This window comes from Diabrotica virgifera, chromosome 9 (assembly GCF_917563875.1).
Source record: "Diabrotica virgifera virgifera chromosome 9, PGI_DIABVI_V3a".
NCBI lineage: Eukaryota > Metazoa > Arthropoda > Insecta > Coleoptera > Chrysomelidae > Diabrotica > Diabrotica virgifera.
In genome coordinates, this window is record NC_065451.1 from 216,219,930 (window position 1) to 216,233,428 (window position 13,499).

At 34.1% G+C, this 13,499-nt stretch overlaps 1 protein-coding gene and 1 long non-coding RNA gene across 2 annotated transcripts; both read left to right on the forward strand.

Moving 5' to 3' along the window:
* Positions 1–5,960: 5,960 nt before the first annotated feature.
* Positions 5,961–11,251, forward strand: LOC126891637 (uncharacterized). Its single transcript, XM_050660861.1, has 3 exons — positions 5,961–6,446; positions 8,136–8,337; positions 10,436–11,251. The coding sequence occupies exons 1-3, from the start codon at positions 6,006–6,008 to the stop codon at positions 10,585–10,587; spliced, it is 795 nt and encodes a 264-aa protein (XP_050516818.1). The 5' UTR covers positions 5,961–6,005; the 3' UTR covers positions 10,588–11,251.
* On the forward strand, positions 8,985–9,507 carry LOC114326868 (uncharacterized). The gene is made up of 2 exons (XR_003651914.2): positions 8,985–9,172; positions 9,381–9,507. It is a non-coding gene; the product is annotated as an uncharacterized LOC114326868 (long non-coding RNA).
* Positions 11,252–13,499: the final 2,248 nt, after the last annotated feature.

Sequence of the window (13,499 nt, forward strand, 5' to 3'; positions counted from 1 at the left end):
AGGAAGCATGATATAATGCTTCCTCTAAGGTAGTGGTTCTCAACCTGGGGGCGCGCACCCTGGTGGGGCGTGAGGGTACAAAGAAAAAAAATAAAATTATATATAAACTGCGCGTCATAGAAAACGGGCACCCTAAAAAATGGGTCATTTTTGATGTCGCGTATCTCCTAAACCTGTTGTCCGATTTAAGTGATTTTTTTGAATATATTATAGCCCTAGTCTTTGTCAATATCACTGTATTAATATTTTTGTAAAACAGGTAAATTTTCATTATATACCGGGTGCACGAATCAAACTGTGTTTTTTTCTCAAAGTTCGCAACACCCTGTGGCATATTCTAGCATTTATAAAATACTGAAATTAAAACCCAACTATAGCCTCAGATTGTCTTAACATTCTGTTTTTTGATTCATTCATTTATGATGGATAATACAAAAGTTATGTACTTTAACAACTAGGCATGCTCTTTATCAGTACAGGGTGTTTCTAAAGAAGTACGACAAACGTTAAGGGGTAATTCTGCATGAAAACATAATGACCGGTTGCTTTATAAACATATGTCCGCAATTGCTTCGTTTCCGACATACAGGATGTTGAATGTTTTCTTAAAAACTGACGATTTATTTATTGCCCTAAAACCGGTTGAGATATGCAAATGGAATTTGGTGGGTTTTAAGACGTAATTTTTTAACATTTTTTGATATACAATTAAGAATTTTTTATTCACCATTGGCGTACATACGAATAATATGATCGGTCATATTACCCGTATTCGCTCCAATAGTGAATATAAAATTCTTAGTTGAATGTCAAAAAATGCGCAATAACCATCTCTTAAAACCTACCAAATTTCATTTGCATATCTCAACCGGTTTTAAAGCAATAAATAAATCATCAGTTTGTAAGAAAAAATTTAACATCCCGTATCTCGGAAACGAAGCTTTTGCGGATATATGATTATAAAGCAAACTGTCATTATTTTTAATGCAGAATTACCCCTTAAAGTTTGTCGAACTTATTTAGTCCCTAAAACACTTTAGACTTATAACACCCTGTACTGATGAAGAACATGGCTAGTTGTTAAAGTACATAACTTTTGTATTATCCAACATAAGCGAATGAATAAAAAACAGAATGTTACGAAAGCCTGAGGCTATAGTTGAATTTTAATTTCAGTATTTTATAAATGCTAGAATAATCCACAGGGTGTTGCGAACTTTGAGAAAAAAACACAGTTTGATTCGTACACCCGGTATACAATGAAAATTTACCTGTTTTGCAAAAATATTATTACAAAGATATTGACAAAGAATAGGGCTATAACATTTCTATAGGTGCCCGTTTTCTATGACGCGCAGTTTATATTTTGTTAAAAAACAAAATATTTTGTATCTCGTATTTTTATTTTGTTTAGAAATATTTCTTTATTTAAACGTGATTAAAATCGTTTTACTCAAACGCACAACCTGAGTTAAACACGACAGTCTTGTGTATGGCAACATCGTAGGAGCGCAAAGTATATTTACCAACACTGTATTGCAAGCACTCCTGACTCCAGTTCAGTGACTCCGTCTCACGCGTCAGTTGACAGCGTCTGTGTGCTGTTTGTAGCAATCAGTGTAATCGTTATTTAATACAGAGTGATTGTTTGTGAATTATTTAATAGTGTTGTATAACAGCTTTGAAAATGGCTAAGTCACTTCCAAAGAAAAGATTGTATTCAGACGATTATATCAAGTATGGTTTTACCTTTATGTGGAAAAACGGCAGTCGCAGTCATTATCCTCAGTGTGTCAACTACCATGCTGTTCTTAGTAATGATGCAATGCGCCCCGGACGTTTGGAACGGCATCTAATTACAAACCAGTCTTCTTTGAAAGATAAAGGCCCAGATTTTTTTATTGCCAAAAAAGCAGCCTAAAACGTATGAAACTTGACTCGACTGCAAATTTTCGTGTTGAAAATGAGAAAGCTGTGGAAGCATCATACAAAATAGCACTTTTGATAGTTAAAGACAAGAAACCACATACTATTGGTGAGTCACTAATTAAACCTTGTTTACTTACTGCTTGTACCGTACTTAGTGAAGACAGTTGTAAGAAAGTAGAACAAATTTCTCTCTCAAACGACACAGTAAAACGTAGAATTGATGACATGGCTCTGGATTTGAAAAATCAACTATTGCAAAAATTAAAAGGTTCACCGTTTTTTCTTTGCAGTGTGACGAAACAACTGATATTTCAAAGCATGCGCAGTTATTGTTTTACTGTCGATTTATTGACAGAAAACGGTTCCTGGAGGAAATATTGTTTTCAACATCTCTTGAAACAACAACAAAAGCCATTGACATATTTTCTGCTCTTGAAGATTTTTTAGTAATCAATGAACTTCCATGGGAGAAAGTAATTGGCATATGTACTGATGGGGCCCAAGCCATAACAGGATGTCGATCTGGATTTATGGAATTTGCAAAAAAGAAGAACACTAGGATAATTGGTTCTCACTGCATTATTCACAGACAAGACTTTACCTGAACCTCTCAACGTCACATTAAACTTAGCAATTAAAATAGTTAACCACATCAAATCCAGCGCATTAAACACTAGGCTCTTTCAGGCACTATGTCAAGAACTGAATAGTGATCAGGAAACCCTCCTGTTTCACACAGAAGTCCGGTAGTTATCCAAAGGAAAGATGCTTGCAAGATTATTCAATTTAAAGTCAGAAGTTGAAATTTTGTTAATGACTTCAAAACAAGAAGATCTTCACAGAAGATTTACAGATGATAAAAATATCTTTTACTTGGCTTATTTGTCTGACTTTTTTGAGACACTTAATGTCCTGAATCTGAAGCTTCAAGGCCGTAAAAACCTCTTAAACACTTATGATGCAATTAAGGGGTTTATAGAAAAAATATCGCTTTGGCAACGCCGCCTTCTTAATTCCAAGCCAAACTTTTCATCTTTTCCTAAACTAAACGACCTCCTCGATGATATTCAAACCTTTCCACTACATCTAGTTTCGGATTTGAAAGACGTTATATCACGGCATTTGAAAGAACTGAAAAATCAAATTCGAAAGTACTTTCCAGATGTTAGCTCGGAAAACTGGGAATTTAAGTTGACAAGAGATCCTTTTCATATCGAAGTTGACATTCTTTCAGTTAACCTTCAAGAGCAAGCAATTGACCTAAAATGTGATTTACAAGCAAAAGCAGATTTTGCAAACATGGACTTGGAAGAATTTTGGTTTCCTGTTTACCTAGAAGTGGCTTTAATATCTGCGAAGTTATTAGTCCAGTTTTCATCCACATATTTTTGCGAATCTGGTTTTTCTGCATTGGCGTATATAAAATCAAAACACCGTTCAAGGCTGGACGTTGAAAGTGACTTGAGGTGTGCTCTGACACAGTTTCAACCGAATATCGAAAAACTTATCAAGAACAGGCAATGCAAACCCTCTCATTGAAAGTGCAAAAACACTCATATAAGACTTTTAACTTTATATGCATATTTGATTTTTTGATTATTCTTTTTTTCAAATAAATAAACAATGTTAAGTTTAATGAGACATCAAATAAACTTTCGTATTTAAATATATCTGGATTTTTATTTTGCATCCCAGCTTTTGCTAACGTGGAGTTAGAGCATTATCAGTTTCACAATTTCACTGTTCTAACTTGAACCAACCAATTATTGACTGGATGGGAGGCGTGAGCTATCTTCAGTGTTCAAAGAGGGCGCCAGTGCTAAAAGGTTGAGAACCGCTGCTCTAAGGAACATTTTATACTGTCATATAAACCTTCAGAGTCTCGACAACTTCCTCCAACAGTCTAAAAACATTACCGACTATCCTGAAGACTTCCAGGGCTTACTTGAGCATTCTAGAGCAGTGTAGGCTGTAAAAGAACCTATCAGAGTCTCTAAAACATGTCTAGCTGACCATAGGTCTTCCAGATCCCCTAAATCATTACATGATAGTCCAGAAATATTCCAGATTAGATAAATAATGTTAACACGTCATTTTTTCCTGAACTGTAGTCTCCCCGCAATTGCTTTGCCCTGGATGAATCGTATTAAGTATAAAAAGCGTAGATTTTCTACACAAATATTTATTTCATAATTTTTTTCTGCGGTATTTTTGCGAAATCTTAAAAATATTAAAAATGGTAAATTCTCGATAAATAATATTAATATTGTTAAATATTTTAAAGGCAAATTCATACTTAAATCCATTTATTTTCATATCTAGGTACACATGTCTTTATATCAAGAAATACTATATTCGACTGACTAATTAAATAGTTCATTTCACCCATATTCGGGCCTCTATGCTGTTGTTGTCAGAACATCTTATTTCTTTTAGTCATCCGTCAGGGCCGGTGTAGCAAATATTCTTTACAATATATCATTTTTAACTGTAGGCTTCCTGCAATTACTTCCCTTCGCTTCATCTACCTTATGTGATACACTTTATCTCCTGGTTGTTGGTTCATTTATAATGGTGCCAAGGTAGTCGTAGTGCATCACTCTTTCTACGAGGGTTTGGATGATATATAGAGTTTACCTTCTATTATCTTTTCTTGCTAATTATCATAAACTTTGACAGAGTCAACAGAAAGACCTAGATAAATGAACTGAAGTGGAAACAAGAAAAGAAATTCCACAAAAAAGAAAAGGGAAATTATGGACAAATAACTTGGAGAACTATAAGAATTAAGTAGAATAGCAGAGACAAAGATTATACCCAAAGACAAACAAAAGTGTAGGGAACTTGCACATTTTTTTTATTAGATAATAATGTTCAGTCTTGTATAAAAATGAGATTTACAAAATTTCACGCTTCAAAAACTCATAATAACTTAGAAGTGCAAATTTAAATTCTTCCTTATCTTAAAATAGTTCAAACGATCCGTGACGTCACAGAGTTTGACCACAGAATAAGGAACAAGGTTTCCTTGTTTCCTATTCTGTGGTTTGACTATGTGGTTCTGTTTATGGTTATATTTACGTATATTCTTCTTCTTCTTCTTTAGTTTATTGACCTCCACCTACTTGGGTATTTGGCCAGCTCGTCGTCGGGGAATAAAGGAAAAATATTTATATTCTAATGACATTTATCGTATGTCGTCGTAATAATATATACCAGTTTGTTGAGATTGGAGTTTGATACAGTTTTTGAAGGAAAGGAAAGAAGGTTTACTATTGAAAATAAAACCATTTTGTAAAAGTACAAATTTTCTATGAATAGTTAAAATGATCAAAAACACTTTTAACGTCACATAACTTTATGTTGTTCTGAAGCTATTTCCTTGTGGCATTTTTATGATTAATTATTTATATGGGAAATAAGCCACAATTAAAATGAAAAAAAATAACTTTATTTTTTACTGACGTTTATAATGTCTAATTTAAAATTATATATGCAATTGGTGTAGAATGTAAACATACAACCCTGTGATGTCACGACGCGTTTTGGGGTGGCTGGTATAAGTTGAATTTTTAGTCGTCTTTAGGGGCCAAACGAAAGCCATACAAAACCTTTTTATCTTTGATACAGGTTCTAAATTATGTTCTGTTGTGATTTATACCATTTTTTTCGAATTTAAAATTTTATGCAAGTTCCCTATTCAAACCAGGAACAATGATGAGTAGAGATAATGGAGAAAATATCTTAACAGAACAGCATGAAATAGTGGAAACATGAACAGATCACTTTAAGCAAAACTTAATGGAGACAGAAGGGAGGGTAACCCTTAAATACAATAGGGTTAAGCATATAAGGTAAATAAGAAAGTAAGAGGCTTGTTAAAAAGACCTGAACATTAAGGGTAAGCAGCTTATACAAAATGGATGTCATCAGCACAAAATAGAGACCAATGGAAAATTCAAGGGAAGACCTGTATAAAAATTGATAAAATAAGGACAATAACGTCACTCACATTTATTTTGACAGTACAATTGGTCACAAAAGACACTTATATTAAATTTCTATATTATTAAAAAATGCCTCCAAATCCTAAAAAAAGTCTGTTCTACTACTGCTTCCCTTGCATCAAAAGACCCAAACAAACTAGCGAAGAAGTCTTAATAAAAACATTTGGGCACGAATTTACCGAATATGAATACGTTATTGAAAATCTGGCGATACGAAGAGCTCCAAAGATTATACTTGACCAATACCAACCAGCTCCAAAAATTAAGAACAACCCTCATCCAAAAAAACCGAAGGTCAAAGATTTTGCTGCTGTTGTGTCAAAACCAACAACAGAATGTGATGTAGTTGGTCCGATTGTTAAAATAGATAAGTCGGGCGATTCTTTCGACTCTTGTCCACGAGGTGGCGTGAAATGTGTGGATAAAATCAAGGATGATGTCTTGAAGAAGATGTTAATACCACCATGTCACGTGTATAGGGTAGAACACCCTACTCCACGACATCAAAAGGTATCGCAATTTATATTCAACGTTTTTTTTATCTTCTACTTTTTCAACAGTACAATATTCGCTATGGGATATACATTGATTGTCGTCTTCTTCGTTTGGCATCATAATCCTGGATGGACTTTTGCCTGTCTGGTTATATTCTTCCATTGAGACATCTTTTGTGCCTTTCTTCTCCATTGTCTTACATTTATGGTTTACAGGTCGCTGGGCCTTCATTTTAATTCTTCCTATCGGCTTCCATTGTATGGTTATGACATATATTTATCTCTTATACGCTTTGGTAATTTTATTAAACATTCTGAACCTGCCTGAAATTCTCTATTTTTATAGGTGGCTGGGCCATTTTAGTCTACGTTTTTTAGTTCCTATTGACGTAAAAAAGTTTTATTATTGGTACACTTCCTCAGTAGTTCCTAGTTCGTGTTTTCCATTTGTTGAGGTTAAGTCCTCTTTCTTTGCTCGCTTTTTGTGCCCAGTCGATAAGATGCTGAAGTTCATCGATACTGCTGGCAAGTACGACTGTATCGTCCGCATATCGGATGTTATTTGTCAATTCTCCATTGATTTTTATGCCTTCGTTGGCTTCATCCAGTTTTTTTAAAATAATTATATTCTTCTTCTTCTTCTTACACTTGTTGTAAATCTGTCGATCTGCTAATTCCGACGTTGAAGTATTTCTTGAGAGGTAGACTGCCAGCTATCTCTCCATCTTTTTGGTGGTCTCCCCGGTGGACGCTTGCCAGCTGGTTTTCCTTCTAGAGCAATTCTTGGTAGTCTCTGCTCCTCCATTCTTTTTACATGACTGAACCATTCTCTTCGATCGTCTTTGTCTACCCCATCTTACTACATCTTGCACGTCACATTGTTCCCTGATGATGTTGTTTCATATTCTATCTCTTCTTGTCTTCCCTGCTATTGCTCTTAGTGTCTTCATTTCGGCTGTTCGTAGCATGCTTTTGGTTTTATTGGTGTCTTCTCTTGATTCAATGCCATAGGTAGTAACAGGTCTGATGCAAGTTTTATAAATTCTAACTTTGCTGTCCATTCTCGTATGGGTTATTCCAGACCACATCTCTCACCTCTTGTGAGAGATGTTTGTTTATTTGTCCTCTTAGGTCTCTCGCTAGGTTTTGATAACTTGATAAGTCTACACCTAGATATTTGAACTGGTTTAGTTGTTCTATGGGTTTCCCCCCTACCACGAGCTTGTATCTAATCGAATCTTTCGCAATGGTAATGCATTTTGTTTTCTGCGTGGATATGTTCATGTTGAGTCGTCGACATGCTTGGTAGAACCGATAGAGTTCTCTTTGTAGGTCATCCTCTGCAATCAGGACTGCATCATCCACATAGCACACCATACTGATTCTACTGTGACCGAGTCTGTATCCTAGTTGTAGCGATTCCACATCTTCTATTATTTCGTCCATTAGCATATTGAATAGAAATGGATTGAGGCTGTCTCCCTGCCTGATTCCCCCTGGTGTTGGTATGTTGGCCGTAGTGGTGTCGTTTGTTTTAATTTTTGTCGTGTTGTTATTGTTCATTTGTTTTATGACTTCAACAATGTTTGTTGGTATCCTTTTTTGCTTCATTTTCTGTAAAATATCCTTAAGTCTGACTCTGTCAAATGTTTTCGTTAGGGATAATTTTATTAAAATGATATATTACCCGCTTCTTTCTAGTAAGGTAGCAGCCGATATCCACAAAAATAGTGATGGCGCCGTTGTGGTAAACAAAAGATTAACAATTCCGAATGAGATTCGAGAAACAATAGACGCGTTAAAAATAGCTAGACCTGTACAATCCTCTCCACGAAGAAACAGAAGACATTTGGTAAGAAGCGTGTCAGATACGAGCTGTGATAAGGAAACGTGTTGCAACTTTTTAGGTAGGTATCAACGATTTAATGGCAAATAAAGGGTGATTCAGTGAAACGGTACGATTTGACAACAGTGCTGACGATAAAATAGAGGAGCCGCGGGCTTGCGACGTAAACGTTGTGAATCTAGAGAGTAGGGAGTTTACCCAGATAGTAAGTAAACTTGTGGCAAGTTTGATTCTTCTTTGATTTTGAATTGCTGCGTCAAATATGACGAGGCAAGTTTGTGTCAAGTTTGCTGCAATATTGTTATGACAAAGATGATGATTCAAGTTTGTAGCAACTTTGCTGCAAGCTTACAGTTGCAAAGCCACGTCACGCGTGCCATCTATTTGGTTGACTTACACGGTCGGTGGTTTCGTTCGTTATCCTGACTGATGTCACGCCCACGAAAACAAAAGTGTTGCCACCGGAGGAAATTTTCCCATTTTGCGAGAATTTTCAACATAAAAGGGAAAAAGTTAAATTATACGGGAATCTTTGCTCCAGTCCAAATTGTAATATATTAAAAAAATCAAAATATTTGAAAGTAATTCAACATATTTTCACAGATTTTTTAAATAGGAGCATAGGAGGGAATTTTATCATAAAAATGGGAATTTTTAAGGTACGTTGAGTAACCTGTAAAAGTAACCTGTCAAGAGGTGATAGTTTGTGGTTATGTCCTATCCCTATCCTATGTTGTATTTTTTTTTGAGCTTTTTACAACATTTACCGTACAATTCTCCGAGACTATTACTTTCATTACTAAGCTGAAGCTTCCTTTTCTTCAGTTTTTCATAGACTCACCTGCTTGTGGTGATTAGATACAGATTGGTAATCTTTTTGCTTTGGTGAAATTGAGGTAAGTTTTTTTATGTTTTCATAGCTTCTATTAGCTGTATTTATATACTATCTAAAATAAATTATATTTATAATATATTAAATATATAAATAAGTTTTAGGTTTTATTGTAAAATTGTTACTTTAACATATTTTTATCTCTTTTAATAGCAAATATTAATTCTATTCACACAGCAAGAGTTTATAACAATTTCTTTTATTTGTTTCAGAGCTGATAGACAAAACTGAGCATCGGAATCTAAAGCTTTTCGACTTTAATGTAAGTTCCAATAAATAATTTTAAACACTAGATTGTATTTTAGTTGAGTGATTAATAAATAGATATATAAAATGGTATTGTATTTTTATTCACGTTGTTTTATTCAAATTGTGGCTAGTATGTCAAAACAAACCTTAAGCAAGTTTGTATCAAGTTTGAAAAAACAAACTTCATGCAACAAAACAAAAACAAACAACAACAAAAAACTCGCAAAGTTGCCATGGCAAACCTGCAGCAAGCTTTCATGTTTGATGTATCAAACTTGTTGCAACTTTGAAACAAGTTTATATTGCTATCTGGGTAGTTATCATGGAGACGTGGTCTGGTGAATAACGCGTATTTGCTGTGAAAGCTTATTACAAAAATGGTGAAAGTTTTGTGCTTGTACAACGATCATTTCGTTTACACTACCATTTGCCGCCCCGTTTACAAGACCAATTTACAAGACTTGAGTTAGGAACTTCGAAAGTAGTGGTTCAACATCGCAAGAAAGAGGTGGCAGTGTCAGAACTGCTCGCATACCAAAGAATATTGAAGCGGTTCCAAATTCATTACACGCGAGTCCTCAAAGATCCCTGCGACGACTCGCATGTAATGAATTTGGCATCGCTTCAATATTCTGTGGTGTACGAGCAGTTCTGACACTGCCACCTCTTTTCTGTGATATTGAACCACTACTTTCAAGGTTCCTAGCCTAAGTCTTAATAGCCATGTTAGACGGAACTGCTCGCGGGGCGGCAAATGGTAGTGTAAACGAAATGCTCGTTGTACACTCACAAATTTTTCACCATTTTTGTAATAAGCTTTCACAGCAAATACGTGTTGTTCACCTGACCACGTCTCCATGATAATTAAACTTCCCAGTCTCTAGATTCACAATGTTTACGACGCACGCCCGCGGCTCCTCTATTTTATCGTCAGCAGCGTTGTCAAATCGTACAGTTTCACCGAATCACCTTGTACTTCATGAAATCCTTTTTTATTACAAATATTTGTTTATTCCAGGTGCTGACTTTGCAAAGTTTGACAATAAAGATAACAGATCGTCTTTGGTGGATGTCTTCTCAAAGCAAAGTAAAACGAAAAATGTTTCTAAATTTCCACAGCATCGAAAGTTATCACCGGAAATGAATAGGATGGAACTTAGTATGATTTAAAAAAAAATTTGATTGCCAATATAAATACTATGATATTAATTGCTGTCTATACATACAATTAATGCTTTTCCTTCTTCTTCTCCCCGCACCATGTCCATTACTGAACGGTGGTTATCATATTAACTACACTTATTTATTCCGTGGCGTTACAACCCTTCGTGAGCTTTAGCCAACTCGACAACATGCCTCCTCTTTTCTATCTTGAGCAATCCCCATTAGTTCTCCACTCCATAACTTTCAGGTCTCCTGCGATATTATCTCTCCACCGGAGTCAAGGCCGTTCACGTGGTCTTCTTCCAGTTAGGATTTCTGCTTATAGAGGGACGACCAAGACTGAGCAAACCATTCACGAAGGTTACGAGGTCATAATTTCTTCTTCTATCGCGACTCATCTTTCCACATAATTTTGATCTGAATAATAAGATGGAGAACTCCATATCATTCTGGGTGCCGCATGACATGGCCAAAATACTCCAATTTTCGTATATTTACTGTTTTCACTAATACTCCAGTGCGGATCTGTTTTGAGATGGACGTTGAGAGATGACTCTAATTTTTTTGCAGAAATTGCTTGGAATTAACCCATATAATAATAATTGAGTTATCCTCCCAGTCAAAAAGGTCCGGAACATTGTTTAAATAATCAAAATGTCAAAAAATGAAGGAAGAATTCCATTTTTTTCTTCGTTTTTTTTTATTATAACTTTAAAAGTATTCACTTGCGAGAAAAGTTGCACTAAAATAAAAGTTGCATAATATAAGACTGATTAAAAATTTTTAAAATTGTCACCCTTGTTGCAAAATAGCAATAATTGCGAAAAAAACATAAAAAACAAGTATTCGCATTTTACGTTTTTCGAACATTTCTGCTACACTTAAGGCTGTATGACACTATGCATTTTCTTGTATTATTTCTAATATCATTTCTGATATGTCAAAAGAATGTATAGTGTCATACACAGATACAATACACGATATCAGAAACGATACAAGAATTTGTGTCAGGCACAGATTCTTGTACAAGAACTGCGCCAATTTCTGCGCAAAGAGCAAATACGTAAAACCTGCTGGTAAAACATGGTAAATGTCATAATGGCGGCTGAAAATGAGATCATATAATTTATGTATTGATGAATTTATTTGTGTTTTTGTAGGTATTATTTATAAATCTTTTATTGATACTTAATATATATACCGTTTGGTATGGACTACTGTTCAACTAATAACCATATATTTAGCTCCTATAGTAAAGTTCAAACTATGTATAACTTTGGGTTTCATGTTTCATAATTTTTTAATAGAGGAAAATACAATAGTTCCTAATTTGGATCAAACTGAAGATAATTCTAATGCAAATATTTTAGCACAAATATCAAAACAAAATAAAAAAAAACACAAATAATCAACAGTCAACGTAAAGATTCTGGTTAACATTAAAATAAAATGTTTTGTTTTTAAAAGTTTATAAATTTGATAAAATCCTTAAAATCAGCTGTAGACCCAGTACTACCATACCAACGTAACGTGACACAGGGTGACAAACAAAATTTCGACCAATCACGTGCCGAATTTCATACAATTTTCGATACAAAAACTTGCATAGTGTCATACAGGGCACAAATGTACGTACAAGAAATGATACAAGAAACGATATCAGAAACGATATTAGAAATGATACAAGAAAATGCATAGTGTCATACAGCCTTTAGAACCTTCATATTTCACCCATAAAAACTTTATGATATGTTAAAACAATACTGTAAATTTAGTTAAGATCGGCTTAACAGATTTTGCAAAATAAATTTTGCAATCCAGCTTTCGCAAAAAAAAATTCATTTCTTCAAAATGTTGCAGGACTGAAAATAAATTTTTAGCAAGTTAATTTTTTTTACAAATAGAAGAATAATGTACCTTTCATATGCAATTTGCAAAATTAAAATCGGTTAACTACAACGGCGTCAGGAATGTTTTTAAATAAACATTAATTTTTGGTGCTACGCGCAGGACAGCGGTGTTCAATTCACACAAGTTGTTTTCCACCAAAATTTCTTCCAATCTTTATCTAATATATTATTTTCTTACTCTATACTTTGTTGTATGTTCATATTTATTTTAATTCCACAAAAATCAAACTAATTTGATTATTCTTTAAACAATTGCATATGTTTAAAAACAATACACTTTTATTTTCTAAATTAAAATATATAAAAAAGTAAGTTTTTGCTAAAAAAAAGTGTTATTTCAAAGGAAAGAGTATGTGTTTTTATTTTGCAATAAACAAATTTATTTATTTATTGGTCATTGGAATGCCCAATCAGAGCGAACGTATCCGTTGTCTTGCGCGTAGCACCAAAAATTAATGTTTATTTAAAAAACTCCTGACGCCGTGGTAGTTAACTGATTCTAATTTTGCTAACTGCAAATGAAAGGTACAGTATTCTTTAATATGTAAAAAAATCAACTTGCTGTCTGCTTTATTTTCAGAGCTGCAATATTTTGAAAAAATGAATTTTTTTGCGAAAGCTGGATTGCAAAATCTATTAAACCGATCTTAATGCAATTTACAGTATTGTTTTATCATATCATAAAGTTTTTCTGGGTGAAATATTAAGGTCCTAAGTCTAGCATAAATGAATGAAAAACGTAAAATGCGAATACTTGTTTTTTTTATGGTTTTTTTCGAAATTATTGCTGGTGTGCAACAAGGATGACAATTTTTAAAATTTTCAGTTAATCCTATATTGTAGGAAATTTAATTACGCAACTTTTATGTCGGTGCAACTTTTCAAGAAAATGAATACTTTTAAAGTTATAATAAACAAACCAAGAAAAAAATTGAATTTTTCCTTCATTTTTTAACATTTTGACTATTTAAACAATGTTCCGGACCTTTTTGAGTGGAGGGATAACTC

Bases quoted from the DNA above. Each gene is read 5' to 3' on its own strand.
- LOC126891637 (XM_050660861.1), top strand. From the start codon at position 6,006: ATGCCTCCAAATCCTAAAAAAAGTCTGTTCTACTACTGCTTCCCTTGC. The intron at 6,447-8,135 runs GTATCGCAATTT...CTTTCTAGTAAG, and splicing joins CTACTCCACGACATCAAAAG to GTAGCAGCCGATATCCACAA. The intron at 8,338-10,435 runs GTAGGTATCAAC...TGTTTATTCCAG, and splicing joins AACGTGTTGCAACTTTTTAG to GTGCTGACTTTGCAAAGTTT.